The following is a 23137-nucleotide window of genomic DNA, read 5'->3' on the forward strand; positions in this document are numbered from 1 at the left end:
ACCTCACGCCCCAGGGACTTGTTAGCGTGCGTCGAAAAAAGCCAGGATGTCGACGTCGAGTTTCCCCACCCCCTTCCCCGTGAAAGAAATGTCTTATGTTTCTTTCTACACGTAGTCTTTCGTTCTTTTTGAGCTTCCCGACGAGTAGGTTCGTTTTCTCGTAGAATGCTTACCGTCGCTACTATTATAGTCGTCGGATGAATCATCTTCGCTGCAGCTGATGACTGTTCCACTGTGTGACCATCGTTTTTTCTTCTTTTCCTTCTTGTGCTTTTTCCTATGCTTTTCCTTCTTCTTTTTCTTTCTGAAATAAAAAATTAGTAAAGTCGGCGTCGTAGCCAAATACTTTCGTAACCTCTTCTCCGGTTTTGGACCGAATTCCTCTTCTTCTTCACCGATTAATTGCCTAAGTTTGTAGAGTGACGTGGCTCGCTTCGCTTCTTCTTTTTCTTTGAGTTTAGCAGCAGCAAGCTCAAGTAACAAATTAGAAACAATACAAGAAATTCAAACGTCAATAAACCGCCGCCGCCACCGCCGCCGGAAATTTGAATATTCCGCAAAAGAACGAGCGAAAAACGCCGCACACGCACGGAGAAAAATAACACTAGTATGTCTATAAAAAACCGAATCAATAACTTTACCAATTTCTCCTCTTGACGCGCTTCAATTTCCATTTTAATTTCAACGTTTCTCAAACTTTCTTTAGCACTATCCAAATTCGGATTCACATCTAAGGCGTCCTTAAAATAGCCTAAAGCTTCGCGATAACTCCGTTTCTTCACGAGACTATAATAATATTACATCAGAAGTCTAATTAAAATAAGTATATATGTCATATACCTATTTCCTAACGCGTCCAACGTTTCCGCTAAATATTTCTTAGCGTTCTTATGGCTCGAGTTAAATTTTAGTGCCGATTTAAAGTCCTTTATCGCTTCCGAATAGTTATTGTCATTGGCGTGTCTAAATCCCGTTATTAAATGTTTTTTAAATTTGATTTTAGCGCTGTTTACAGTGCGCCGCGAGCAACGTATGCCTCCACGTTTTCCGGTTCGATTTGAAGCGCTTGGTCAAAGTGCTTTATTGCCTTTTCACTTTTTCCCGATTTTAAATGAGAAACGCCACTTGCAACGCTAAAGACTTTTAATTCAAATTCAATATTTTTATTTTTATTTTCTCACAGGTCCATTGCCTGTCTGTGACTTTGTTGGCTTCTTAGTTCATCGTAAAAACAATCCGTTTTAATTCTACGTACAAAAAATTAATTAATTAATTAATTAATTAATTAATTAATTAATGATTCTTTTGTTACGTTCGCATTGAATTCAAAAACGAAGAGAATTCAAGAGAAGGCGGAATTCCCACGTAATTTTTTAAATTTTCAACACAATGAGGATTGGTAAATCCAGCAGATTTAGACAATTCTTCACTTAGACTCAACCCAGGATCATACTCAATTTTAGCCCTAATTAATTTAATTAATTAATTTAATTAGGACTGATTGACTACATGAAACCTTTTGACACAAACTTCTACGTCTTCTTCACTGAGAAGACCCTTAGAGATTATACATAATTCATTAGATAAATAGGTACAGTATGTAATTTGTTACTAATTCTAGATCTTTCAAATTTGGAGGCAGTCTCCACTGGCGAAAAGACACGAGAAAATTCCCATTCATAATCGAATAAATGACACCTGACATTTTCATAAATACGTAATTAATTTATTTAAAAGAATCCTACTGTACCCCGGACATAATCCCCTTTCTTGATATCGTCCAAAGGACTAGAGTGAGACACTTCATCCGCTTGAGATTGCTGTTGAACTTCACTCGGAGGACACAAAGCCTAAGAGAAATATTAATATTATTAATATTAATTTATTGATTTTTTACCTGAAGTCCAAGATCTTTCACGTGACGATTTGGTCCAACTGAAATTTCTAATATTTGAATGAAGATTCCCTGCAGAATGTTGACTTGCATCACGTGACCTAATATTATCGCACCGACGCGAATATCCTGAGTGTTGAGAAAAATCCAATCTAATATCTATACTAATCAAATTATGTTCTTTTCTTTTCACTTGAAAAAATTTTTCGACTCGTTCTTCGGGCGAAATTCCCAAATGCATTTCGAGTGGAAAACATTTTCCGTACGATACGTCTGCTACGATCGTTCGATATATCGACGATAGCGCGCGTGAAATCGACTCGCCTTCCTTCGATTCTTGGCTCCAATCGAGGGGGCGTGGTTCCTTGCTCACGCTCAACTCGAACAACGCGTCTCTTTTGCGATTTTCAAACGCTCGCAATCGCTCCTCGTATCTAAGTACTCAATAGAAGTCGAATCGATGCGCTTTCGCCGCTTCTAGACGTACAGTGGAGCGAGAGACGACGACATCCCGATGAGAACATACGGGGAAGCCTATACGGGACGTTGTCGACGAAAAGAAGTCGAAAAAACGTAGAATTTAGACACATTGCGACATCAAACATATTACAGATCTAGAGTGTTGTCTGTCTAATCTACGAAACTTGCCATCGGAGCCCCGATTCTCGATCTGTTCGAGCGGGCGCCGTTGCAACGACGCGATCTTTCGCTTCCTGCCTCTTAACGCGAGCTGGATCCTTGATTCCACGATTTTCGGCCTCCTTCTGCCTTTTCATGGCCGCCTCCGCTTGCATTCGCCGCCGTTCCTCAACGCTCATCTCCCCATCTGTTCGTTCAGGCGACTCAACTTCAGACGGCGACCAAAGACAGTCGGTAACATTTCCCATGAAGAAAAAATCGTCGCGATACAAACACAGCTAATATACGGGATGTTGACTAATACGGCTAATGAACTGAGATAATTCCTATGTTTCTATAAGACGGTTCTTTACAAGAAAATCGGTAACTTGCTTCCTGTATTTTTCGGGATCATCTTGATAAAGACGCACGTGAGCCGATTCCTGCCAACAGTGTGCCTCAACAGACACGCCCCTCTCCCTCTGTCGCTCCGCCCACTCCTCAATAAAATCCGACCCAACGACTTCGTCACCTTTCGAATACAAATACAAATGAGGCACACGTCTCAACTGTTCGCACAGCCAAGTTTCTCTAGCCAACCTATTCATATAATCGCTAAGCAACGCATTCATAACTTTCCCCGTCATCCCTATTGCCATTCCGGCAATAGGATTCATCTTTCCCTGTCTTTTTAGCATTTCTATAGCGGATAGTCCCGCCTGAAGAGAATATCCCACGGGACTACTATCGAATATGATTCCTTTCAGCATCGACCCCGAATTCTTGTCTAAGATGTGCGAAAGATGACTCGCAGATGAGCCAGAGAAGACGTGAAGTAAATATTGCGTAGGTGGGGTCGGTGGGCGTGGTCCTTCCTCCATTTTTGTATTCACTGTTTTCTTGCTGAGCGGACGAAGCCAGAGTTCGGGGATGGTTAGAGGAATGCATTTAGTTGGCATTCCCATTTCTTCGTACATTTGAGCGTATTTTGTCAGCGTTTTTGCTTTCGATGACGCCCAACCGGACAGGATGACGAGCGTGCTCGCATTCGGACTCGATCGAGTCGCCTCCGACGTGCAGAGGAGTCGAACACGTCGAGGAAGCGAACGGCAGATTCCCAGCATTGTTAACGCCCACGCAGTGGCACGTACGCTAAAAAAACTTCACGTGTCAACCGCGTGGTCACATTTCATTCATCGTCTCTGCAGCAACGATTTAATTCAATTGTGATGATAACTCGGTTAATTAAGGTTAATTAAGAGTTTCCTTGGGCCAAAACAACGCAACGCAGCCCTCTGAGTCACTCACTCTTGGCTACTTATCACTAAGTAGCTTTTTCTTGAGGAAAGATTCCTTTATTCTTCGAAACACCCTTTTTAATTCAAGCCCGTCACCCTAAACTCTTCCAATATAAGAAATCCCCCAACGAAATAAATTAATACCTTCGAACGACGAAAATCAACAACGGTTTTTTCAGGACCCAATTTGATAAGAACAATTTGAAAAGTAAGTAAAGCCTGCCTTCGATCCTTAGTAGTGCAAAAAAACTAGAAACAAGACATATAATCATTAATTATTAATTAAATTAAAAACAAGACATAAAATCATTAATTAAAATAGAAACAAAATATAATCATTAATTAAATTAATTAATTATGAGGATACCTGCAAAGGAAAAGGATTGCTCGTTCGACCCAACGACTCTAACATGGGTCGTAGAGTGAGTTCCGTTTCCCCGACATCGAGTCGCGTTGTGAGTCGAGTCATACGCTTAGTAAATCGCTGAAAAGTGTCCTAAAAGCAAATTAAAAATATGATATATTCTCCATATAAATGTACCAAGTGGCGTGATGACTGAGTCTGGGATAACTGACTGCTGAGAAAAACGAATTCGGTTGTAGCTGGCTGAGAAAAACTGACAACCCCTGCTTCGTCACCAGATGCGCCCCCTAGGCCTTTGTGTCCTAAGGGCAATGATAAGAGATCTTGCATAAAGGGACGGCGACGGGGTTCCGGTTGAGACGCCGGTACGACTCCGGAAGATGACGTCAGCATTCTTCATTAATCACACAAGAGATTATTTCTTATTTTATTAATTTTATGTATGCATCTTACTTATTGGCTGGGTTTTCGGGTGTGAGTGATGACGTGTGACGTTTGAATGATGAGGAGTAGACGTCGTGAGGAGAATGTTGTGGAGTCATGCCCGAAGAGACGACTCCACTTCTAATAAATATCAAAATAATTAATTAATTAATTCGGTCCTAACTCACTTGGTAAACCATCTGTGTTCTTTTATTTGAGAAACGGTGTATCGATGACTAGGATTTTCATTTAAGATTTTCCGTATTAACGCTATAAAAATCAATGCCGTAAAGTCCCCCCAACAAAATTACTTACAAAGAGACTTGGTATCAATTTTCGTCCACGGACTCAAATGAAGGGACTTTTTCGTACAATAATCTTCATACTCTTTACACTCCCCTGAAGGAGAATCCCAAGGTAATTCTAACGGAAGTGGATTACAGGTGACCACGCCCCCTCCCAAACAAGGAAACTTCTTTTCTTACTGTACCTCCAGCCAACATGGCAATGAGTATGATTCCACATGACCATAGGTCAGCTGGCTGTGCCCTATATTCCATTCCAGAAAAAACCTCAGGAGCAACATACGGGACTGTTCCACAGCATTTGTTTAATTTTCTTTCTTGGCCTTTGTAGCGGAAAACCGTTGCCAAACCGAAATCGGAAATCTTGAGATTATCTAACAGGGGAAACCATAGAGACAGTGTTGATATCAATGATAGCTACCTTTTGAATCCAACAGCAAATTTTCTGGTTTCAAATCTCTGTGCGTCACTCCTTTCATATGCAAGTATTCCTTAATTAATTAATTAATTTAATTAAAATTGATTTTTCAAATTTCGTTTACCACTCCGGAAACGAGTTGACAGAAAAATTTCCTCGCTTTTTCACTTTCCATTCCGACATCCGGTTCTAGGCGAAAAAAAATGAAATTTCAAATTTCTCAGAGAGGTGACGACGAACCAATGCGATCGAACAATTCCCCTCCTTCGGCATACTCAAGAAAGAGATATTGGACGTCGCCTTCCGTACGACTTCCGTAAAATTGAACGATTCGCTCATCGCGAAGCATTTTCATAACGCAAACCTTTGAGAAAAAAACTAGAGCTCCGAACGAATCGTGCAGGGTATTCCTCTCACCTCCTTTCGAATGTTTTCCGTCGTTCCGTCGCGTTTCGCCTTTTTGAGATCGATTATTTTTACGGCAACCATTTCCTTTGTCTCGCGATTCAAAGCAAGACGCACTCTGCAGCGTATACTTGACGTTGGAGCTCAGCAAAACGTCCAAGGTCACTTACTCCGCGTAGGCGCCTTCGCCGAGCGTCTGCACAAAATCCCAGCCATCTACAAAGGGAATCATTCCTGCATTTTTTCGAATCGTTAGCGCACGGTAACATACGGAAGTGCACTACTATTGGGAGTCGCGGATAAAACCTATAAGCACATTTGTAAGAGATTGGAACAATCAAACGTATTGCACTTGCCTCCAATGTGCGAATTTTGAATTTGCCTTATTTCGCCTTAGTGTACTCATGCATCACGTGCGCCGTCTTCGATATCTGAGTCATGCTGCGCCTTTTCGCTGCGAATCGCTTTGCTGTTGGTCGACTTGTACCTTGCATTCGACATGCATCAGTTTCGGCGGCTCCCATGCAAGACGTGCACCTCAACGATGATCAGATCGATTTCTACAGAAAAAACGGCTATATCGTCATTGACAACATCCTAAATAGAAAGCCAGCTATCAACCGTATCTTACCTTATAGGCTCATCATCTTTTCATTCTCTAGAGTCTCAACTGGAAACGTGGCGAGCTACAATCGATCAAGCTGTTGCAGAAAGAGGCGAAAGGTACAACCACAGTCTTTTCTATACAGAAACCAATCAACTCGACCTTTGTAGCAAATTCCCAACGGAACGAGACGATAAAACCAACGTCGACATGGAGTATTATGACAACGTCTTCACTCAGGTGAGCGCATGCACCGCGCCGCCGGGAAACGAAGAAAATATTTCAATTTTCAGAGAATCAACTTGTGGCAAAGTCACAAGGAAAGCAGAGACTTGCTATTCAATTCTGCCAAAACGTTTGCACGGCTCGCATGCGAGTTGGAAGGTATCAAAGTCATGAGAATATGGCATGACCAGGCTCTCTATAAAGAGCCGTGGGCAAATCCAACTGGTAAGAACATTTCTATTATGACAATATCTATTATTTCGTTATTTATTAGCTTGGCACGTGGACGTGCCTTATTGGAGCTTTGACTCTCTTCACTCTATTTCTCTGTGGATTGCCTTAGATGATGCCACGCTACAAGTGACGTTATTCTATACATAAAAAGATGAATAAAAATAAGGCACTTTAGAACGGATGCATGCACTTCATTCCGGGGTCATCAGAAATAATTAAAGAGGTCATGCGAGAAAGTAACTTTCCTTCGTTTATTTAATTAATTATTAATATTGTAGGACTATCTAAAGAAGGGCTACTTTGAAGAAATCAAAATAGGAAAGAATATGAAAGACGTTTTCAAAGTCAACAAAACTCAAAATGGAATTTACTATGAAATAATTTTGCAACTTATTAGACGCACGAATCTGCCATCGACTGGCAATCAGTTGCTGTACCAATGAAAGCCGGAAGCTGTTCATTTCATAGTGGAATGTTAAGTAAGAATAATATTTTTCACTGGTATTTACTGATAGTATAATATTGTATAGTTCATGGGGCAGGTCCAAATATGACGTCACAACGACGACGTGCAATGACAGGTACACGAAATTATTTTCTTACCTATTTTTTTATTATTTGCATTCAGTCCAAATGATGCCGGACGGTTCACGCTTCAACGGAAAACAGGCACTCCTTCTCTCCCTTACAAACATAACCCCCCAAACACGTGATCTATTCTCTAGAACATATTGACCAACGAACTATTCAAAGCGTTGAAAATTGGCGACATTATGCAAAACGACGTCGAAAACCCCGTATTGTTTCAAGGGAACACATAAATTGACTTGATAATCAGAAGGGAGGAAGGGGGGGCCCCCTTGTAATATTATTAAAGAGATAGAGAGAGAAAGACAGACGGGTTGCACAAAGAGAGTTTAACAAAGACACCGATCATTGATACCTATTGTTTTGCATCAGACGCTTCACCTGACGACTCGTCCTGAGACCCGGACTGTTGCTGCTTATCACTAGACATCTAAAAAAAGGTACATACAAAAATAAAAAATTCAAATATTATTTATTCGTTTTTTTCCCTGCCTTTTTGTACGCCATTTCGAATAACTTTAGGGAAGCTTGTTGCATTTCGTCGGTCGCCGCTTTGATAGTTTCCGCCGTTTCGTTATCTCTGTCGTTCAATTTCTGCTTCAAAGTTTCGATTTTTTCCTTAATCTTTTCCACCTATATAACGAAGACATTTTAATTAATCTATGATGACGTCAGTCTTTTTTCTTTGCGCACTTCTTCAGACGGAAGTTGCTCTTTGAATTCTTCGATTTTCGACTCTGTATCGTGCAACGCTTGCTCGGCCGAATTCACAGCTTCTACAGTATTCTATAAATTAACTAATTAATTATTGATTTAATCAATTTCTGTCTAATTTTTACTCTTTTCTGCTTGTCTTGCTCTGCGTACTGTTCAGCCGCTTTCACCATTTTCTCAATATCCGCTTCCGATAATCCGCCAGACGATTGAATCATAACTAAAAATCAATTATAAAGCAAAGCCAATTTTTTGAATTTTTCTCTCACTTTGCTGCTCCTTTCCTGTCCCAATATCTTTCGCCGAAACGTTCACAATTCCATTGGCGTCAATATCAAAAGTGACGTCAACCTGGGGAATTCCCCTGGGAGCGGGAGGAATTCCAACCTAAAAAACACGTATTCATTAATTAAATAGATCACGTGACATATTTTACAAGTCTGAAATCTCCCAATTTCTTATTATCAATCGCCATTTCGCGTTCCCCTTGGAACACTTTGATATCAACGGCAGTCTGTCCATCCGCAGCCGTGCTGAAAACTTGCGACTTTCGCGTGGGAATCGTGGTATTTCGATTAATAAGACGAGTGAACACGCCCCCCAGAGTTTCAATTCCGAGCGACAAAGGAGTGACGTCAAGAAGAACAAGATCCTTCACATCTCCAGATAAAACGCCTCCCTATAAAACTATTTATTATTTAATTAATAAATTGATTGATATTACCTGAACGGCTGCGCCAACAGCTACAGCTTCATCCGGGTTCACACCTCGACTTGGCGGTCTGCCAAATATATTTTTAACAATTTGTTGAACCTAAATAAATAAATAAATAAATAAGTAGTATAATTTAATTGAAAAATGTTGTCTCACTTTTGGCATTCTTGTCATTCCTCCAACCAAGATGACGTCTTTGATTTCGCTTAAACTGACTCCGGCATCCTTGATCGCTTTCTCGCAGGGACCTTCGGTTCTTCGAATCAAATTGGCGGTCAACTGCTCAAACTTTGCGCGAGTCAGTTTCAAATTCATGTGTTTGGGCCCGGATGCGTCCACAGTCAAATAAGGCAAGTTGATATCAGTCTATAAATACAACAAATTAAAATTTTCTCATATATATGAATAATTAATTGCCTGTTGAGAAGATGACAGTTCAATTTTCGCTTTTTCGGCTGCTTCTCTTAATCTCTGAAGAGCCATTGGATCTTTTGATACATCAATACCTTGCTATAAAATTAATAGATAAATTCTCTAATTTCATTTATTTATTTATTTATTTATTTATTACGTCTCGTTTGAATTCTGCTACAAGATGTTGCAGTAGAACGTTGTCAAAGTCTTCTCCTCCCAAAAACGTGTCGCCATTCGTCGATCTCACTTCGAAAACTCCCTTTTGAATTTCCAGAATAGACACGTCAAAAGTCCCGCCACCCAAATCATAAACAGCAACACTAAAAGAATAAAAGACATAGATTATAAATAAATCAATAAAATTAACAAGACATATTCCCCGGATTACATTTTATCATCGCTCTTATCGAGTCCATAGGCAAGTGCAGCTGCCGTCGGCTCATTGATAACTCTGAGAACGTTGAGACCGGCAATTTGACCGGCATCCTTCGTCGCTTGTCGTTGGGAATCATTGAAATAGGCGGGCACCGTTATGACGGCGTGGTTCACTTTCTGATGAAGATACGCCTCTGAGAAACAAACAGAAGATAAATTGAAAATAATAATTATTATTATTGATTGTTATTATTATTACCGGCCGTATCTTTCATTTTCATGAGAACGAAAGCGCCGACTTGACTGGGTGAATAATCCTTTCCACGACTTCTCACCCACGCGTCACCATTCCCACTTTTGACGATTTGAAAAGCGGCACTTTTTCTAAAAAGAAAAAAATCATAAATAAATAAATATATATTTTTCATTTACCTGTCTCTTTGCACTTCCGCGTCATCGAATCGTCGTCCAATAAGCCTCTTCGTCGCAGTGAGAGTATTCTCGGGATTCGTAACCGCCTATAATATATATAATAGTAATGACGTCACGTGTAGTACTGTACCTGTCTTTTCGCCGGCATTCCGACGAGTTTTTCGCCGTCCGCGGTGAAAGCGACGACAGATGGAGTCGTTCTCGATCCCTCGGAATTCTCAATAACGCGCGGCGTCTTTCCTTCCATGACGGCGACGCACGAATTTGTCGTTCCCAAATCGATTCCGATTACGACTCCCTTTACGCTGCGATCCGAGCTGGAGATCGAGAGCCACGCGTCTTTGCCTTTGGAGAAACGATTGCTGCGTCGTCTCACCTGTTCCAACGTCGAGCGAAGAGAGATTCGGCGGCGAAACGACGCGTTGTAGGTGCAAGAGTCCAAGTCTACGATCCGTGACGTAGAAAAGAGATCGTCTTGGAATGTTTTTCGCTTACTCTCCACGTGCATATCGATTGCGATGCTCTTGTACAGCTGTTTTGGCATCGGTTCAGTGTCGATCCGACGAGTCTTGCGCCGGGAGAAAGTCTGGAGAGGAGAGCGTGCATTGCGGACAACACGTGGATGATGCAACGGGGTGACCCGGATTCCCTTTCCCCGCCCTCCATGGACTACGTTCGACTTACTATGACTCTCGATCCTCTTTCTGAGGAAACGTACGACGCCATTCTATTTCCTCAAGGATGCACAATCGAAAATTGGCAGGTAAACAGCTCCATAGACGTCGAAATTGCGAAAAAGGTTTCTAGGGCAAAGAAACGGCACATACGTGGGAAAATTTGGGTATGAAAATAACATGAGCAAGTCACCTTTTAGCAGATTTTTTTCAGTAAAAACAGCTTTCGGCGCTTTCGTAGCGGATTGGACAGCGGAACGATTTATCGAAAGGCATACACTTCTAATTGAATTAGCCCTCGTTTAAATTTAATTAATCGTTTTTTTCCAGCTACGCTTCCCACGCAGATCAATTCGATCCGAAAGGATTTTTTCTCATTAAAAAGAAAAACGAATTTATTGCGTCAGCATTTGCTTGGCTTCCGACGTCGAAAGCGGATTCCGGTCAAGTTCACTGGGTCTGCGTTCTTCCTCAATATCAAAGACAGGGAATAGGAAAAAATGTTGTCAAGCTCGTGCTCAGGCATCACGCACTCAAAAATCGCTGCAAGAAAGCTCACTTAGTGACGGAAAGCTTTAGAACGAATGCCATTGCTATGTACGAAAAAATGGGATTTAAAATAAATAAATTTTAAGTGCAGTCCATTGCGCGTGCGCGCGAATCCTCAAATAACTTTAGGGGATCCCTTAGAATAGAATTATTTATTTTTTGCCCCCACGTGACCCTTTATCTCACTTTTTTGCCACGTCAATTGGAAGAGATCCCTTTCCAGTCGATGGACAACATAGAGCAATGTGCTCAGCAAAACGTCTCACTCCCGGATCAAAGTGACGCTTGAGAAATCAACAGTAATTAATTAATTAATTAAAGAGTCAATTATTATTACTCGAAGGAGATGTAGTTCCCATAGCAACGTCGATCCAGCATTACTCAAATCTGGATCGTCGATCTCGGGTTGAAATAACCCGGAAATTGCCGCCTCACTGTCCAATAGTTGATGTGATTTCGGATAAGCCTAATTAATTAAAAATTTCATTTTATACGCCACTGCCATTCGGTCTTGCCTGTATAAAAGATCGCAAGGCTCCTAGCAAGCCAGAGGCGGCTGGAGCTCCAATAGATAGACACAGAGTAGAGATTCGTTTCACAAAGGCAAATATTCGTTGCGTAGAGAACTGCAGTAGTAAAGAAACTATGACTACAACGTAGTACGTAGACGTGTGTGTATATAACGATGATACATTATTATTACCATTATTATTATTACCTGTCTTCGTTTTCGGAAGAGTAAGTCTAAGCATTCTAATATGCACGGCACAAGTCTCGCTTCATCTATGCACATAAAAGAAAGTTGATAACGAATGTTAATTAATTAATTAATATGTACGAACCCAGAGACTCTAATTTTAGCATCACTGTGTAAAGGTGAGTGTAGAACTGTCGTGGATCCAGATTGAGAAAATCGGCTACATGTAGTATTTCTTTAATTAATTAATTATTTATTTATTGCTTACTTTGTCCGGACAAGATTTTGAGAGCAGCGAGAACGCAATGTAGCGATTGTTCTACGGTGACGTCAGACGAAACGATGACGTCTTCCAAAATACGAAATAAATCGTGAAAATAATCTATACTAATCAATCGAGCAAATCTAAAAAAACAAACTAACAACGAAAAGAGACTTTTGACGTCATCACTTGCCTCCCCAAACCTCGAAGAACCGAAGATAACAATTTATCCCTCCCTCCGTCATTTTTAAGAATTCGAAAGTAGCACGTCATTACAAGAGTCAGACACTCCTTTTGCTATACCCATAGAAATAAATAAATAAATAAATAATTCAATAAGGGATTAGCGTTGTGCACGTGCCAATTTTGCTCTTGCTTCCTTATTCACGGTTGCCTCTAATTCCTTCAACTCTTTTCGAACTCTACTACTAATTCTAATTCTCTGGGGAGGAAAAATCGATTCTATTCAAAAGCAATGCACGTGACGAACGAAAAAGATACTTTTCTCTCTTTTCGAGATAATTTTCTGCGTTGTTTTTCTTCGAGTCGACGACGATGTTTCTTACTCTTTCTCTCGCGATCGTCGCTATCCGTGACGTCACTCGAAACGTCGACGTCTTGCATTTGCAGAGAAAGAAACGTATCCAAAACCTGACTCAAAATTATTAGCAAATACTCTATATAAATACTCGTACATCTTGTTTCACGTCTTTCGCCGTCTTAACTAATCTAGAAATAAATTTAACTGCCTAAAAGCAATAATAAAATAAATAAAGAGAGCCAATTAGAATATCCTGTCTACTTCCAACGATGATTCACACGTTGTATCCTGCTCGAACAACGTCGCAATTGTCCTGCAACAATGTTCGGATATCTAATACACAATAAATAATATTTTCAAAATTAATTTTTATTTTTTCTCACGTGGCTTTCTGGTGTTTTGTCGTTCATCAAGGGAATGAGAACGGCGAGAAGATTCGTTCTGAAATTGAAGTGGGGTCTACTCAATAGCAATTCGCACAGACATTTGACGCCAATTAATTCCATTCTCTGCGCATTTAATCCAAAATTAAATTTTTCACCTATGTACCAACTTTTTTTATTACCCGAAATTCTTTTTCTGATATTTTCGTCTCATTATCCAGCAATAATACGTCATATTTGAGTTGTTTTCGCTGTCCGCGAGCAGCTGAAAAAAACAATTAAAATTCAATTAAAAACACGCTCTATTTTCACCTTGTATAGTTTCACTAATTATTGCCAAAAATCGTTGATATCCTTTGAGCAAGCAATCTTCAAAAGAAGTCAGCTTTTTGACTTCTTTTGACAACTAAGTAAAGATTTGATTAATAAGAGTTTATTATTAATTAACACTAGACCTTATCAGTTTCCACAATAGAACGTATTCTATATCTAAGACAAAGAATTGAAATCAATTTTAGGAGCTCATTCTCTCTCTCTAACCCTGGTATGATGTCTTGAAAAATTTCAAGGGCAATTTCAAAGGCGCGTTTTCGAATTGAAAACCAATCCTTCGGATCGCGTTCCAAGCAAAAATTCAAAAGTCCCTCCAGAAGACCAATCTAAATAAATCATTAATTAATTAATTTAATTAATTATTTTTTCATTACGTTTCCTTCCGGGTTTTCCATCAAGGCGCGACAAAAATGAGCCAATTTTTGAATTTTGGCTTTCTTCGTCTTATCACGTGACCGTTCTTCCACTTCCTCTTGAATTTCTTCGTCTTTTTCCTCTTTTCTTATTTTTATCACTTCTTTTCTCATTACCAATTTCCCGCTTTCTTCCTTCAACGGAAGCAAATGTCGGACTTCTACGTCATCATCTTCGTCGTCACGTGATTCTGCCCCATTAAAATGTCTTGGTTTTATTTCAAAGGACTCTTCCTCATCATCAAATCTCTTCCTCTTTTTGCCCCGTTTAGACTGACCAATTCCCGTCAAACTAACGAAAAAAATTTAATTGAAAATAATTTGCTACGGTATCGTACCTTTTCTCCACTCCGCGTAAAAAAGACAATTCTTCGATGCTAGTCCCTTCGTTTTCAGCCAAATCGTGTTCGTCCGGTAACTCGGTGTCGGTTTCGAGAACAGGAATTTTCGATTTCGACTTTTCGCGTTTCTTGAAGAGCACGTTTTTCTTTTTCGGCTTGCTCGCGCCGCGATTGAGCTTCGAAACGCTTCCCAAACGTTTCTTCTACATAAAAGTATAGATTCGCCAAAAAATAGAACAATGACAACGGACTTTTGATCCTTTTTTCTGTCTCGCTTTCCCCATTTTGAAACAAGCTTAGCGTGCGCTTCCAAAAATATCAACGAGTTTTGTTTCCGTCAAGGACAAGAAAGAGCGATGCTTTTCTCACATTTTTTCTTGTTGTTCACTCTTCTCGCTTGCATTTTTTCACTGGCGAAAGTAAGTGAACGCCGTCGCAGAGAAGGGACTCGTTGGTGGGGCCCCCTTACGCGAAACCCTTCTCGAATCTCCTTCAAAAATGACGATAACATCGTCGCAACTTTTTTCTACTAGACTCAGTCCGAAACCGACTGTGGCCAAGGTCGCTATTGCCCGTCTGGTAAGAAGAAAAAGTAGAAGAAAAAATAAATATCAATGTCTTACGACGTCAGGCTTTCGTTGCTGCCATTACAACACGTGTTGCAACGAAAGCTATTACTACACTTCGTGGTGTAAGTAAACCAAGAAACAACGAATTAAATAATTAATTAATCAATTAATCAGGGTTTTGGCTCATCTGGGTCCTCCTAATATTTATATCAACCTGTTGCTATTATTATCGTCGACGTCGCCTTAACAACGACTACATCGCGAGAAGACGTCATTGTCTTAGAAATAGAACAATCGTGACGTCATCATCATCACGTGACGACGAGGAAGAGGACGTGGAATCAGCAACAGGGACAGGGGAACGCCTTCCCAATAGCGTCGTTCCTCTAACGGCCGAAGAAGTGGAATTATTCAAGGATCTACCTCCGGAATACGCAGCCACAGTTGGCCCGCCTCCAAGTTACGTCGACGTCGTGGAAGAACGAGAGCCACCTCCTCAATACACGGAAGAATAGAAAGAAAAAAAAAGAATTCTTTGTAGCAGTCTTCTTTGTTCTCTGTACATATATACATTCAATGTATACGTGTTTCTCACCTTGTTGCTGATATTCTTACTTGCTTGCTCAATGTTCTTTTCAATAAATCGCGATTTAATTTAATTGGTCGTTTGCTGTCATCGTTCGTCCGTCTTTCATGAGTTGAACGACGATTTTCGCGATGTTTCTCGCGTCGTCGATTCCGCTGTGTTCGCGTCCCTCGAATTTCCATTCCAAGCCGTCCAGCATTCCTGTGACGCTGCACTTGCGCGCGCTAACGCCGTAGAAATTGGCGTAGTGTCGACGCACGTCCGCCCAACGTTTCGCGTAGTCGGGAAATCGGATTTCGTTAATCGCGCATTGATGACGTAGAAATTTATCGATGTCTGCAGATCTGAGAAGAAAATTCGAATGTACCAAAATATTTAATTAGAAATTATACCCGTGAGTGGCAAAAGAAAAGCTTGACTCCGTGCCAAGACCGTTGCCATGGAGCCACGTTTCAAACTCGCGAAAAACAATAGGAAATTCATTCGAAGAATCAACTTGAGCCTAAGAAGAAAAAAAAACAATAAGAACTCTCATTATATATATATTTTTTCTACCTGAGTTATTCCCGTCAAAGATGTACAGTATTCCGTCAGTATTGGATTCAATGTGGGTCGACAATAGCGATGAAATTCCCCGTCCGTTTCCATGGTACTCGTGTTAATGAGAACAACCGGGAATTCGATTATTTCATGCGGATATTTTTCGAAATCGTGCGCGTCATCGCACGTCGCTTCGAAATCCAAAACGCATAGATAATCGAAAGGTTGTTGCTCATTCGAAACGATCGCCGATGCCGAACGTCGACTGGGAGTTGATTTCAAATGACGATAATGGAGTTTGAGGCGTTTTTGAAGGATTTCTTTATTTCCTCTAAAACATTATTAAATTCGATGAAATAGGCTTACTTTTTGTCGCACCTTTCGTCTTTTTCTAGCGATTTTAGCTGATCTTTGAGCTCGTCTTTCGTCATGTCGTTGATTACGCCGTTGATAAGAGACTGCTTGTGAAATTTTGGAGTTCTCAGAACTTCTTGCCACGATTTCGATGCTGCCATTCGACCGAGAACGTCGCGAAGCCAAGAAGGAAAGCGATTTGTCATAGTTAGCGCGCGCGCTCGGGGAACACGTGATTTAGTAAAACGCGTTTATTGTTTTCGGTGCCATCTAAAAAATGCTTATTAATTACTTCGATTTTGATTAATATTCGATTTTACTTTGTGAGATTTTTTGCAACTGATTTCAAGCCAGCCAAAGTGACAAACTTGAAAGACCTGCCTCCAGCAAAATCTTTCTTACTAATAACTAAAAGTACCAATTCAAATATTTTCAAAGAAAACGACACGCGATTACCTGACGAAGCTGTAGCAGACATAGGCTGATGATGCGTCCTTCCCTCGATCACTTTATCAGAAATCGAAGTACGAATAAGCGGCGCAAGTTGTAACAAACCCAAGTACGCTAAAATTTCTAAAAAAGGAAAAGAATCTTCTCTCCTCACAAGTTCTCTCGAATCGGCGCGCGCGCGCGCACGTACGTGATAATCTAGATATGGGCAGAGCATCTAATCCCTTTGGCATATCAGCCTCGCTTTGCTTATAGATCCGATGCCTTATTCCTTCGGGAGTCAAAGGCAAGATACTCTCAACAGCCTCTATAAACTCGATTTCATTCAAAAGTCCCGGTCGTTCGCCGGGTTGCTGAAGCAATCGAGACTCGGCCTAAGAATTAAATCCTAATAAATAAACGGAGAGCTAGCTACGCACCTCGACTATTCTCGGCTCTCTGTGTTTGAGTATGAGATACGTGAAATAATTACAGACTAATTGCTTCGAAATCTTATTTTCGCTGAAGGCAGTAAAACTCATTGTCATCTGCTCAATATCATCTTCCTACATATTATTTAAATGAATTTTAATTAGTCAATGACTAATTACGTACTGATAGAAAGGGATAGACGGCTAAAGCGAAGGGAGAAAAGTCTCGAGGCGATTCCCACTCGACGTGATCAATAAAATCGGACATGAGGAGAACGTACCGAAAGCAGACACCGTCCAATCGTCCGCACAATTGCTCAAGAAGCAAATTGAGCGACTAGAACACAATAAGATAAAAGAGTCTTTAATTAATTTATCGACAAAATTCTTCTTACCAAATCATTGGACGCGTACTGAACAAGAGAAGACATGTAATCGTAAGCGGATAAGTGAACGGCGTCGGAATCAAAATAGCGATCAGATAAAAAGCCATAAAACGAATCCTAAATAAAAGTCAAGAGATCGAAGAACTCCTCTCTCTACTGTACCAGTAAGGAAAGAAATGGCTCGTTCCCGCCACCCATTTCATCGTCATACAATGCAGCGGCGTAAAATTGATGAGCCAAAGACGAACAACGATCCTAAAAACATCGCTTTGTAGGAAGAAGAGTCCACTGTCTCACATAAGCGACGCAACGTAACGCAACGTAGTTAACTTCCAAATATGGTCAAGGAGAGTGCATGATGTCACAAAGGCAAGAGACCAATCACGACTCAAGAGAAGATACGTTGCGTCGCTTATGTGAGAACGCCTTCAGAGCTGTTACTGACAAAATTAATCGGTCTTGGAAGTTTTCGCGGCAGCGAATTTCTCGACTTCCAATCAGCCCATAGACGCGAATAGAGCGGATCAGCCTAAATAAATATTTCGGATTCCCGGCTGTTATATGTATCTATTTCTTGCCATAAAGGTTGGTTCGACCCAATTGTCGTCTAGTTCGTACATCTCCTCTTCTTCGCTTTGAATTTCGCCGTCTTTGTTCAGAGAAAGAGTTGGGGTGATTTTTTGAAAGTTGGCTGGGTTCTTCAGTTTGGGAATTTCTTTTCTTAGACGTTCTATTTCATGCTGAATTTGCTGCAACTGAAAAACCCTCCAAAAACTGAATTTTTAATTAAAATTCACGTGTCTTACCTCGGCTTTTATTTCGGCATTTTGAACGATAAATTCTCTCCGAGACATTGTTAGCTAATAGAAAAATATTAATAAAATCTCTCTCTCTATGTACATATACGCTTCTCACGTGTTCCCACTCCTCTTCACTCATCATCAGCTCGGGCTGAAGACTTCGCTTATGATCTTCAATTTTCAAATCGTATTCTAATACGCCCACGTCAAATTTGAACTAAAAATTGCACACGTGTATATATACCTTCCAAAGTAGTATTTTGCAAATTTAGAAGTTGCCTCTCAATAGTCAAAGCCATTTCCAAATTTTCAACAGAACGCAAATATTCCGAAGAAGAAGCCATAGAATTCTTTTGGGGACGAGATTGCGGCGCGTTTGGCCGAAAATGCCGAAAACCTAAACAAAAAATAACAAAAATTTATAATAATAAAATACACGCGTGTACCTTCATCAAGACTATCATAAGCGGATTTATATTGACCAAGCATTTCAGCTTCAACAGCCAAATTTCCATACGAATTCTAAAAGGGGGAGAGCTCTTACTAATAATTAATTATTCATATAGGATATTTGAAACTTTAATCTGCTTCATTCTCGCGTCCATATCTAGAGCCATTCTCTGTTGGGTTTTTTGCTGTTGCGTCACAATGCGACCCAATTTCTCGTTTTCCATCGTCGTTTTTCGAATTTCGGACATCATTTCGCTCCTTTGTTTTTTATCGTTTCGACTCTCGCGACTCAATATTTCGATTTCTTTTCTTTTCGCGTGCACCTCTTTTCTCAATGCATCCAATCTAATATAGAGAAGACAACTTCCAAAGATACAAATACTTAGAAAAAAAAACCGCCTCTGAACTCTTTATCTTTTTTGTGAATAACACTTCTCATTTCCTGTAAACTTTCCTCCTTGATTTCTTCCATTCTATTCACCAATACGAAATAGGGAAGTCGTTCGAAGTTTCCTTTCAAATCCGATGACGTCAGATTGGTGCTGTAGACTGCATCTAAGCGCGATCTTTCCACGCAGAACCCTTTCGACCACGCCCACTCACCGTAAAGTCGTTCTTTGACCATAAGAGCAACTTTCTGAAATATTCCTAAATGAGGAATCAGTTCGTCTAAGGAGAACTTTTTCAATAAATTAGACGTCTGAAAAAATGTTTCTTGTAGGCACCAAGAAGTCGAAAGGTTCGTTTTGTCGCTTCTTCATTCGATCCCAATTCGCCGCATTCCTTTCGCAAATCGAGCAAAGCAACTTCGTATCGATTAGCTGCAAAGAGATTCGAGAGTCGTTTAGCGTAGATATCCCCTTAGAATCACCTAGCGATCGAGCGGAGCTGCTCATCACTTCCAGCGCTGTAGCTACAACAAATCGTCTAGCGCACGCTAGCGAATAATTTTATTCTTCTTCAATAAGTTTTAGGTTAAACTGTTTTTCTAGTGATGCCACCAATTTCGGCTTTACGTCAGCGATGCTAATGTTTCTATCGCACTCCCTACTCAATGACGTCACGCCCACGCCGTGATCTGTGATTCCACAAGGAACAATATGCCGAAACCACGTCAAATCCACATTACAATTCAAAGCTATTCCGTGGCTAGTAATACCTCGCGTAACACGCAATCCTACAGATTAAAAAAATTGTTATAGAGAAAGGGAAGAGGCATTTTTCTTATAAAAACCTATTGCGGCTATTTTATTATTTTTCACCCACACTCCCGTATGTTCTGATCGGCTACTAGATACACCAAAGTGCGAACACGTTTGTATCAACGTCTCTTCCAACTCGCAAACAAAATGACGTGATCCCATCTAATCTAATTAATTAAAACGTATATGTACCTAATTTTTCTCGTGAAATTACCTTCCATTCGCGAAGATCGACTATTGGATAACATACCAATTGACCTGGGCCGTGAAACGTTATCAATCCGCCTCGATTCGACTAGAAAATGACGATCACGTGCTCGCGTTCGAACACTCGAACGTTTTTCTCACTTTATACGTGCTCGCGCCCAACGATCGTAGACGATTTTCTTCCTCGTTCGTATCTATCTTAGCCGATCGACGCCCGTACGTATAAACGGGGTCGTGTTCGCAGAGCAATATGACGTTTTCCTAAGAAGAAAAATCGCGACGTATGTCACGTGCTCGCTTATGGACCGATTACGCGCTTTCTAGTGCTATTCGAACGATCCGAAAGTCGACTCGACAGTTCTTCTTGCAATCGAAAGGCTACGGGGTACGAACATCGGCCAAGATCTCGCAAAATCGTCGAGTTCATTGAATCGTTTAGCGTGCGCTAATGTTCATTTTTTCAATAAAGTCCCCTATCTGTTTCTTGTATAGCTCCGGATTTTTTTGAAAGTGTCGCACGTGAGCCGATTCGTCCCAGAGATGCGACGTGACGTCGACATTTCGCTCCTTTTGCTTTTTAATCCAAAATTGAATAAAATCGACGCTCACAACAACATCATTTCGAGAATAGATATAGAGATGAGGAACACGTCCGAGCTCCTTATTCATCCACGATAGTCGAGCTCGTTCATTGATCGATTGACCAATCAACCAATCAACAGTTCTCCCAGCAATATTGATACCTTTTGCTACAATGGGATTCATGTGATTTTGCTCGACTAATATTTTAACTGCCGCTAAGCCCGATTTGCTAGAAAATTCGACAGGACAGCTGTCAAACACAGTCCCAACTAATTTGAGATTTCTTTTGTTATTTGTTATGTAGTCCAATAGGTAGGGAAGAATTGCTGTTGAAGAGCCCGAAAATATATGAAATATTACTTCTTCGTTGGATGGAATCTTTTCGAGGGTCTTATAGGCTGCTGCCTTTCCAAATGGGCTGAACCAGAGACGGGGAATTCCGACGGGAATTATTTGCGTTTCTATGCCTTCGTTTTCGTATAATCGTGCGTATTTGTCGAGGATTCGCGCTGTCGACGCGGCCCAGCCGGCGATTACGACCGTGCATCCTTGTCGCGAAACGAAAACGCGGCGAACGGGACGAGAAAACGGCGAAATTCGTAAGGCAAACATTCGTCTAGCGCACGCTATTCACATCCAAGCTGTCTTATTTTTAGAGTCCTCGTCTTCCCATCTCCTAAATAGCAAATTAAAAATATTCGAAATTGGAAAAGTTAATTTAATCGACCTCTCTGAGCATTTCGCCGATTTTAGCTGGAGATTTCGTCACAAGAACACCGGCCTGTTCCAGCGCCTCAATCTTTAATAAATAAATTAAAAAATTAATCATACCATCACTCAGCTGATTACCTTTGACTGTGCCCCTCCTTTTCCTCCAGATATAATGGCTCCAGCATGGCCCATACGACGGCCAGGTGGAGCAGACAAACCAGCAATAAATGATACAACTGGCTTAGCATTGGGTCCCTAGAAACAAATGACGTCACAGGCACTCAAAAGAAGACTTTCTCCCGCACTGTATTCATCTTCGATAAATATTCAGCAGCCCGCTCTTCAGCTCCACCTCCTATTTCTCCAATAAGAACAATGCCTAGAAGAACAAAAGTAGCAAGAAAATGAACTAGTATCATATACACTCACCTTTGGTATCAGAGTCATTGAGAAACACCTCAAGGCAATCCACAAAATTGCTACCGTTAAAAGGATCGCCCCCAATGCCTAAAAATCAATTAGAATTCCTTATAAATTTAATTATTTATTTATCGTACCCACAACGAGAGTTTGTCCAAGTCTTTCCGCAGTCGTCTGGGCAACCGCTTCATATGTCAATGTCCCGGATCGAGACACAATTCCCACTTTTCCGGGAGTGTGAATGTGACCTGGCATGATGCCAAGTTTACATTGACCAGCCTTAGATACGAGAAAAAAATGGAGTATTTCAATCAAAAAAATTGACAAACTCACTCTAATAAGACCCGGACAATTCGGCCCAACGAGTCGCGTTTTACTTTGAGATGACAAAGCATGTCGCACCTAGATAAACATTATTGATCTATATTATCCGGGACATACATTTTTCTTACTTTGACCATATCGAGTTGAGGAATTCCTTCGGTGATGCACACTACGAGTTCGATTTCCGCTTCTATGGCTTCGAGAATGGCTGCAGCTGCAAATGGAGGCGGAACGTAGATTGTGGAAGCGTCTGCTCCCGTTGCTTCTTTTGCCTTTGCGACAATGTTCTCACGTGTGATCTATTCACTTTGCTTTACTTACTTCTTTGACTGAATTGAATACGGGCAAGTTTAGATGAGTTTTTCCCCCTTTGCCCGGGGAGACTCCGCCCACTAGTTTTGTCCCGTATTTGATTGCTTGTTCGCTGTGAACCGTGCCCTATTTGGAGTAAAATGAGTATGGGGAGGAGTCTTTTTATTGTTCTTGTCCTGCCTGTTTGCCCGTAAAGCCTTGGCAGATGACTTTCGTCTCGCTATTGACCATCAAATGTTTTCGCGTCAGATCGTAGCTGAACAATCGTCTAGTTAGCAACCGCCCTAAAAAAGCGATGTCAGACGCAAAATACGCGATAGATAGCCCTACCTAAGGGCGACTGGAACGAACGTAGCAACATGAGCCTCGCGTGGTCTCTCCGGCTTAGCGCGCGCGTGCAATCACGCTCAGCTTCGCAGTTTGTTCACTGCGCTCGAATATCTATGAAGAACAATGAGCATTTTAAGCATTCTAGAGATTAGAGCAAAAGCAAAAAATTAACGGAAAGAAAAAGAGGAAAAAACAAGTGGTCCCAGCAGGGCTCGAACCTGCGACCTCAGCGTTATTAGCACCGCGCTCTAACCGACTGAGCTATGAGACCTCCTTGAAAGCGTT

The 23137-nt window shown here is 40.9% G+C and overlaps 12 protein-coding genes, 1 non-coding gene and 1 pseudogene across 17 annotated transcripts; 3 read left to right on the forward strand and 11 right to left on the reverse strand.

The window, feature by feature from the left end:
* Window positions 1-33: 33 nt before the first annotated feature.
* LOC136185451 (tetratricopeptide repeat protein 14-like) lies at window positions 34-2464 on the reverse strand. 2 transcript variants are annotated; one of them, XM_065972587.1, is made up of 14 exons: window positions 2382-2464; window positions 2219-2328; window positions 2088-2167; window positions 1898-2023; window positions 1751-1850; window positions 1613-1698; window positions 1517-1557; window positions 1313-1465; window positions 1182-1247; window positions 1014-1133; window positions 841-963; window positions 642-786; window positions 356-471; window positions 34-304 (listed from the first exon to the last, which is right to left on the reverse strand). In XM_065972587.1, exons 1-14 carry the CDS (start codon window positions 2402-2404, stop codon window positions 106-108), a joined length of 1488 nt encoding a protein of 495 aa, XP_065828659.1. In that variant the 5' UTR covers window positions 2405-2464; the 3' UTR covers window positions 34-105. The 2 variants fall into 2 exon arrangements, with proteins under 2 accessions (XP_065828659.1, XP_065828658.1); XM_065972586.1 differs by having other exon boundaries at window positions 2088-2170.
* On the reverse strand, window positions 2454-3741 carry LOC136185459 (transmembrane protein 53-like). Its single transcript, XM_065972596.1, has one exon. The coding sequence runs from the start codon at window positions 3634-3636 to the stop codon at window positions 2860-2862; it is 777 nt and encodes a 258-aa protein (XP_065828668.1). The 5' UTR covers window positions 3637-3741; the 3' UTR covers window positions 2454-2859.
* Window positions 3742-3755: 14 nt separating this feature from the next.
* Window positions 3756-6002, reverse strand: LOC136185452 (serine/threonine-protein kinase Chk1-like). Its single transcript, XM_065972588.1, has 13 exons — window positions 5896-6002; window positions 5738-5843; window positions 5561-5684; window positions 5445-5509; window positions 5324-5393; window positions 5088-5276; window positions 4913-5020; window positions 4786-4867; window positions 4628-4738; window positions 4352-4568; window positions 4178-4306; window positions 3955-4059; window positions 3756-3907 (listed from the first exon to the last, which is right to left on the reverse strand). The coding sequence occupies exons 1-13, from the start codon at window positions 5955-5957 to the stop codon at window positions 3827-3829; spliced, it is 1449 nt and encodes a 482-aa protein (XP_065828660.1). The 5' UTR covers window positions 5958-6002; the 3' UTR covers window positions 3756-3826.
* A 15-nt stretch (window positions 6003-6017) lies between these two features.
* LOC136185466 (uncharacterized) lies at window positions 6018-8064 on the forward strand (annotated as a pseudogene).
* LOC136185447 (stress-70 protein, mitochondrial-like) lies at window positions 7587-10656 on the reverse strand. Its single transcript, XM_065972581.1, has 16 exons — window positions 10522-10656; window positions 10403-10470; window positions 10157-10343; window positions 10027-10112; window positions 9854-9978; window positions 9608-9788; window positions 9377-9539; window positions 9223-9315; window positions 8962-9171; window positions 8815-8904; window positions 8527-8769; window positions 8360-8477; window positions 8216-8310; window positions 8070-8162; window positions 7869-8009; window positions 7587-7806 (listed from the first exon to the last, which is right to left on the reverse strand). The coding sequence occupies exons 1-16, from the start codon at window positions 10630-10632 to the stop codon at window positions 7732-7734; spliced, it is 2079 nt and encodes a 692-aa protein (XP_065828653.1). The 5' UTR covers window positions 10633-10656; the 3' UTR covers window positions 7587-7731.
* On the forward strand, window positions 10648-11335 carry LOC136185462 (mycothiol acetyltransferase-like). The gene is made up of 4 exons (XM_065972601.1): window positions 10648-10789; window positions 10834-10867; window positions 10915-10972; window positions 11031-11335. Exons 1-4 carry the CDS (start codon window positions 10649-10651, stop codon window positions 11332-11334), a joined length of 537 nt encoding a protein of 178 aa, XP_065828673.1. The 5' UTR covers window position 10648; the 3' UTR covers window position 11335.
* On the reverse strand, window positions 11269-14781 carry LOC136185446 (nucleolar complex protein 3 homolog). Of its 2 annotated transcripts, XM_065972580.1 has the most exons (20): window positions 14471-14778; window positions 14217-14422; window positions 13840-14170; window positions 13673-13791; window positions 13588-13621; window positions 13445-13538; window positions 13315-13397; window positions 13133-13258; window positions 13011-13082; window positions 12904-12957; window positions 12710-12859; window positions 12570-12650; window positions 12402-12505; window positions 12215-12351; window positions 12092-12166; window positions 11968-12032; window positions 11765-11875; window positions 11587-11715; window positions 11436-11533; window positions 11269-11385 (listed from the first exon to the last, which is right to left on the reverse strand). In XM_065972580.1, the coding sequence occupies exons 1-20, from the start codon at window positions 14501-14503 to the stop codon at window positions 11331-11333; spliced, it is 2157 nt and encodes a 718-aa protein (XP_065828652.1). In that variant the 5' UTR covers window positions 14504-14778; the 3' UTR covers window positions 11269-11330. The 2 variants fall into 2 exon arrangements, 1 of the variants encoding a protein (XP_065828652.1); XR_010669535.1 differs by lacking the exons at window positions 11269-11385; window positions 11436-11533 and having other exon boundaries at window positions 11765-11892; window positions 14471-14781.
* Window positions 14533-15447, forward strand: LOC136185463 (WW domain binding protein 1-like). The gene is made up of 4 exons (XM_065972602.1): window positions 14533-14638; window positions 14753-14798; window positions 14851-14910; window positions 14963-15447. Exons 1-4 carry the CDS (start codon window positions 14576-14578, stop codon window positions 15301-15303), a joined length of 510 nt encoding a protein of 169 aa, XP_065828674.1. The 5' UTR covers window positions 14533-14575; the 3' UTR covers window positions 15304-15447.
* LOC136184345 (3'-5' exoribonuclease 1-like) lies at window positions 15439-16474 on the reverse strand. The gene is made up of 4 exons (XM_065971228.1): window positions 16281-16474; window positions 15930-16245; window positions 15767-15876; window positions 15439-15718 (listed from the first exon to the last, which is right to left on the reverse strand). The coding sequence occupies exons 1-4, from the start codon at window positions 16472-16474 to the stop codon at window positions 15439-15441; spliced, it is 900 nt and encodes a 299-aa protein (XP_065827300.1).
* LOC136185449 (centrosomal protein of 135 kDa-like) lies at window positions 16418-19741 on the reverse strand. 2 transcript variants are annotated; one of them, XM_065972583.1, is made up of 19 exons: window positions 19636-19741; window positions 19490-19585; window positions 19368-19433; window positions 19172-19319; window positions 18893-19109; window positions 18761-18836; window positions 18559-18711; window positions 18430-18506; window positions 18321-18374; window positions 18093-18269; window positions 17960-18043; window positions 17677-17769; window positions 17524-17631; window positions 17313-17465; window positions 17138-17263; window positions 16909-17092; window positions 16725-16841; window positions 16589-16676; window positions 16418-16538 (listed from the first exon to the last, which is right to left on the reverse strand). In XM_065972583.1, the coding sequence occupies exons 1-19, from the start codon at window positions 19658-19660 to the stop codon at window positions 16520-16522; spliced, it is 2061 nt and encodes a 686-aa protein (XP_065828655.1). In that variant the 5' UTR covers window positions 19661-19741; the 3' UTR covers window positions 16418-16519. The 2 variants fall into 2 exon arrangements, with proteins under 2 accessions (XP_065828655.1, XP_065828656.1); XM_065972584.1 differs by having other exon boundaries at window positions 19368-19443.
* A 17-nt stretch (window positions 19742-19758) lies between these two features.
* On the reverse strand, window positions 19759-20700 carry LOC136185464 (octanoyl-[acyl-carrier-protein]:protein N-octanoyltransferase LIPT2, mitochondrial-like). The gene is made up of 4 exons (XM_065972603.1): window positions 20487-20700; window positions 20315-20434; window positions 20181-20261; window positions 19759-19941 (listed from the first exon to the last, which is right to left on the reverse strand). The coding sequence occupies exons 1-4, from the start codon at window positions 20598-20600 to the stop codon at window positions 19903-19905; spliced, it is 354 nt and encodes a 117-aa protein (XP_065828675.1). The 5' UTR covers window positions 20601-20700; the 3' UTR covers window positions 19759-19902.
* Window positions 20609-21367, reverse strand: LOC136184346 (transmembrane protein 53-B-like). The gene has a single exon (XM_065971229.1). The coding sequence runs from the start codon at window positions 21365-21367 to the stop codon at window positions 20609-20611; it is 759 nt and encodes a 252-aa protein (XP_065827301.1).
* Window positions 21352-22965, reverse strand: LOC136185457 (succinate--CoA ligase [ADP/GDP-forming] subunit alpha, mitochondrial-like). 2 transcript variants are annotated; one of them, XM_065972595.1, is made up of 11 exons: window positions 22853-22965; window positions 22703-22806; window positions 22532-22648; window positions 22339-22482; window positions 22220-22288; window positions 22024-22165; window positions 21896-21973; window positions 21772-21845; window positions 21605-21721; window positions 21483-21554; window positions 21352-21431 (listed from the first exon to the last, which is right to left on the reverse strand). In XM_065972595.1, exons 1-11 carry the CDS (start codon window positions 22881-22883, stop codon window positions 21408-21410), a joined length of 972 nt encoding a protein of 323 aa, XP_065828667.1. In that variant the 5' UTR covers window positions 22884-22965; the 3' UTR covers window positions 21352-21407. The 2 variants fall into 2 exon arrangements, with proteins under 2 accessions (XP_065828667.1, XP_065828666.1); XM_065972594.1 differs by having other exon boundaries at window positions 22024-22288.
* An 84-nt stretch (window positions 22966-23049) lies between these two features.
* On the reverse strand, window positions 23050-23123 carry Trnai-aau (transfer RNA isoleucine (anticodon AAU)). The gene has a single exon. It is a non-coding gene; the product is annotated as a tRNA-Ile (tRNA).
* Window positions 23124-23137: the final 14 nt, after the last annotated feature.

This window comes from Oscarella lobularis, chromosome 3 (assembly GCF_947507565.1).
Source record: "Oscarella lobularis chromosome 3, ooOscLobu1.1, whole genome shotgun sequence".
NCBI classification, from domain to species: Eukaryota; Metazoa; Porifera; class Homoscleromorpha; order Homosclerophorida; family Oscarellidae; genus Oscarella; species Oscarella lobularis.

Excerpts from the sequence above, each read along its gene's own strand:
- LOC136185451 (XM_065972586.1), bottom strand. The coding sequence starts at position 2,404 with ATGTCGTCGTCTCTCGCTCCACT. Across the intron at positions 1,699-1,750 it reads GAAAGGGGATTATGTCCGGG|GTGTCATTTATTCGATTATG; the intron begins GTACAGTAGGAT and ends TGAAAATGTCAG. Across the intron at positions 305-355 it reads GGTCCAAAACCGGAGAAGAG|AAAGAAAAAGAAGAAGGAAA; the intron begins GTTACGAAAGTA and ends TTTTTATTTCAG.
- LOC136185459 (XM_065972596.1), bottom strand. The coding sequence starts at position 3,636 with ATGCTGGGAATCTGCCGTTCGCTTCCTCGACGTGTTCGACTCCTCTGC.
- LOC136185452 (XM_065972588.1), bottom strand. The coding sequence starts at position 5,957 with ATGATTCCCTTTGTAGATGGCTGGGATTTTGTGCAGACGCTCGGCGAA. Across the intron at positions 5,510-5,560 it reads GGAATTGTTCGATCGCATTG|AACCGGATGTCGGAATGGAA; the intron begins GTTCGTCGTCAC and ends TTTTTCGCCTAG. Across the intron at positions 5,394-5,444 it reads GTCAACTCGTTTCCGGAGTG|GAATACTTGCATATGAAAGG; the intron begins GTAAACGAAATT and ends TAATTAATTAAG.
- LOC136185447 (XM_065972581.1), bottom strand. The coding sequence starts at position 10,632 with ATGCACGCTCTCCTCTCCAGACTTTCTCCCGGCGCAAGACTCGTCGGA. Across the intron at positions 9,316-9,376 it reads TAGCAGAATTCAAACGAGAC|CAAGGTATTGATGTATCAAA; the intron begins GTAATAAATAAA and ends TTAATTTTATAG. Across the intron at positions 8,311-8,359 it reads GACAGGAAAGGAGCAGCAAA|TTATGATTCAATCGTCTGGC; the intron begins GTGAGAGAAAAA and ends ATTGATTTTTAG.
- LOC136185462 (XM_065972601.1), top strand. The coding sequence starts at position 10,649 with ATGATGCAACGGGGTGACCCGGATTCCCTTTCCCCGCCCTCCATGGAC. Across the intron at positions 10,868-10,914 it reads ACATACGTGGGAAAATTTGG|TAAAAACAGCTTTCGGCGCT; the intron begins GTATGAAAATAA and ends GATTTTTTTCAG. Across the intron at positions 10,973-11,030 it reads GCGGAACGATTTATCGAAAG|CTACGCTTCCCACGCAGATC; the intron begins GCATACACTTCT and ends GTTTTTTTCCAG.
- LOC136185446 (XM_065972580.1), bottom strand. The coding sequence starts at position 14,503 with ATGGGGAAAGCGAGACAGAAAAAAGGATCAAAA. Across the intron at positions 13,083-13,132 it reads ACAAAACACCAGAAAGCCAC|ATATCCGAACATTGTTGCAG; the intron begins GTGAGAAAAAAT and ends ATTGTGTATTAG. Across the intron at positions 12,860-12,903 it reads CGAAAGACGTGAAACAAGAT|GTTTTGGATACGTTTCTTTC; the intron begins GTACGAGTATTT and ends ATTTTGAGTCAG.
- LOC136185463 (XM_065972602.1), top strand. The coding sequence starts at position 14,576 with ATGCTTTTCTCACATTTTTTCTTGTTGTTCACTCTTCTCGCTTGCATT. Across the intron at positions 14,799-14,850 it reads AGGTCGCTATTGCCCGTCTG|GCTTTCGTTGCTGCCATTAC; the intron begins GTAAGAAGAAAA and ends TTACGACGTCAG. Across the intron at positions 14,911-14,962 it reads CTATTACTACACTTCGTGGT|GGTTTTGGCTCATCTGGGTC; the intron begins GTAAGTAAACCA and ends TCAATTAATCAG.
- LOC136184345 (XM_065971228.1), bottom strand. The coding sequence starts at position 16,474 with ATGACAAATCGCTTTCCTTCTTGGCTTCGCGACGTTCTCGGTCGAATG. Across the intron at positions 16,246-16,280 it reads GACGAAAGGTGCGACAAAAA|AGGAAATAAAGAAATCCTTC; the intron begins GTAAGCCTATTT and ends ATAATGTTTTAG. Across the intron at positions 15,719-15,766 it reads TTTTCTTTTGCCACTCACGG|ATCTGCAGACATCGATAAAT; the intron begins GTATAATTTCTA and ends TTTTCTTCTCAG.
- LOC136185449 (XM_065972583.1), bottom strand. The coding sequence starts at position 19,660 with ATGAGCAGCTCCGCTCGATCGCTAG. Across the intron at positions 17,770-17,959 it reads TTCCAAGACCGATTAATTTT|GATCGTTGTTCGTCTTTGGC; the intron begins GTCAGTAACAGC and ends CGATGTTTTTAG. Across the intron at positions 17,466-17,523 it reads AGTACGCGTCCAATGATTTG|TCGCTCAATTTGCTTCTTGA; the intron begins GTAAGAAGAATT and ends ATTGTGTTCTAG.
- LOC136185464 (XM_065972603.1), bottom strand. The coding sequence starts at position 20,600 with ATGAACTCGACGATTTTGCGAGATCTTGGCCGATGTTCGTACCCCGTA. Across the intron at positions 20,435-20,486 it reads CGAATAGCACTAGAAAGCGC|GAAAACGTCATATTGCTCTG; the intron begins GTAATCGGTCCA and ends TTTTCTTCTTAG. Across the intron at positions 20,262-20,314 it reads TGGGCGCGAGCACGTATAAA|TCGAATCGAGGCGGATTGAT; the intron begins GTGAGAAAAACG and ends GTCATTTTCTAG.
- LOC136184346 (XM_065971229.1), bottom strand. The coding sequence starts at position 21,367 with ATGTTTGCCTTACGAATTTCGCCGTTTTCTCGTCCCGTTCGCCGCGTT.
- LOC136185457 (XM_065972594.1), bottom strand. The coding sequence starts at position 22,883 with ATGTTGCTACGTTCGTTCCAGTCGCCCTTAG. Across the intron at positions 21,555-21,604 it reads AAGGAGGGGCACAGTCAAAG|ATTGAGGCGCTGGAACAGGC; the intron begins GTAATCAGCTGA and ends TATTTATTAAAG. Across the intron at positions 21,432-21,482 it reads TCGGCGAAATGCTCAGAGAG|GAGATGGGAAGACGAGGACT; the intron begins GTCGATTAAATT and ends TTTGCTATTTAG.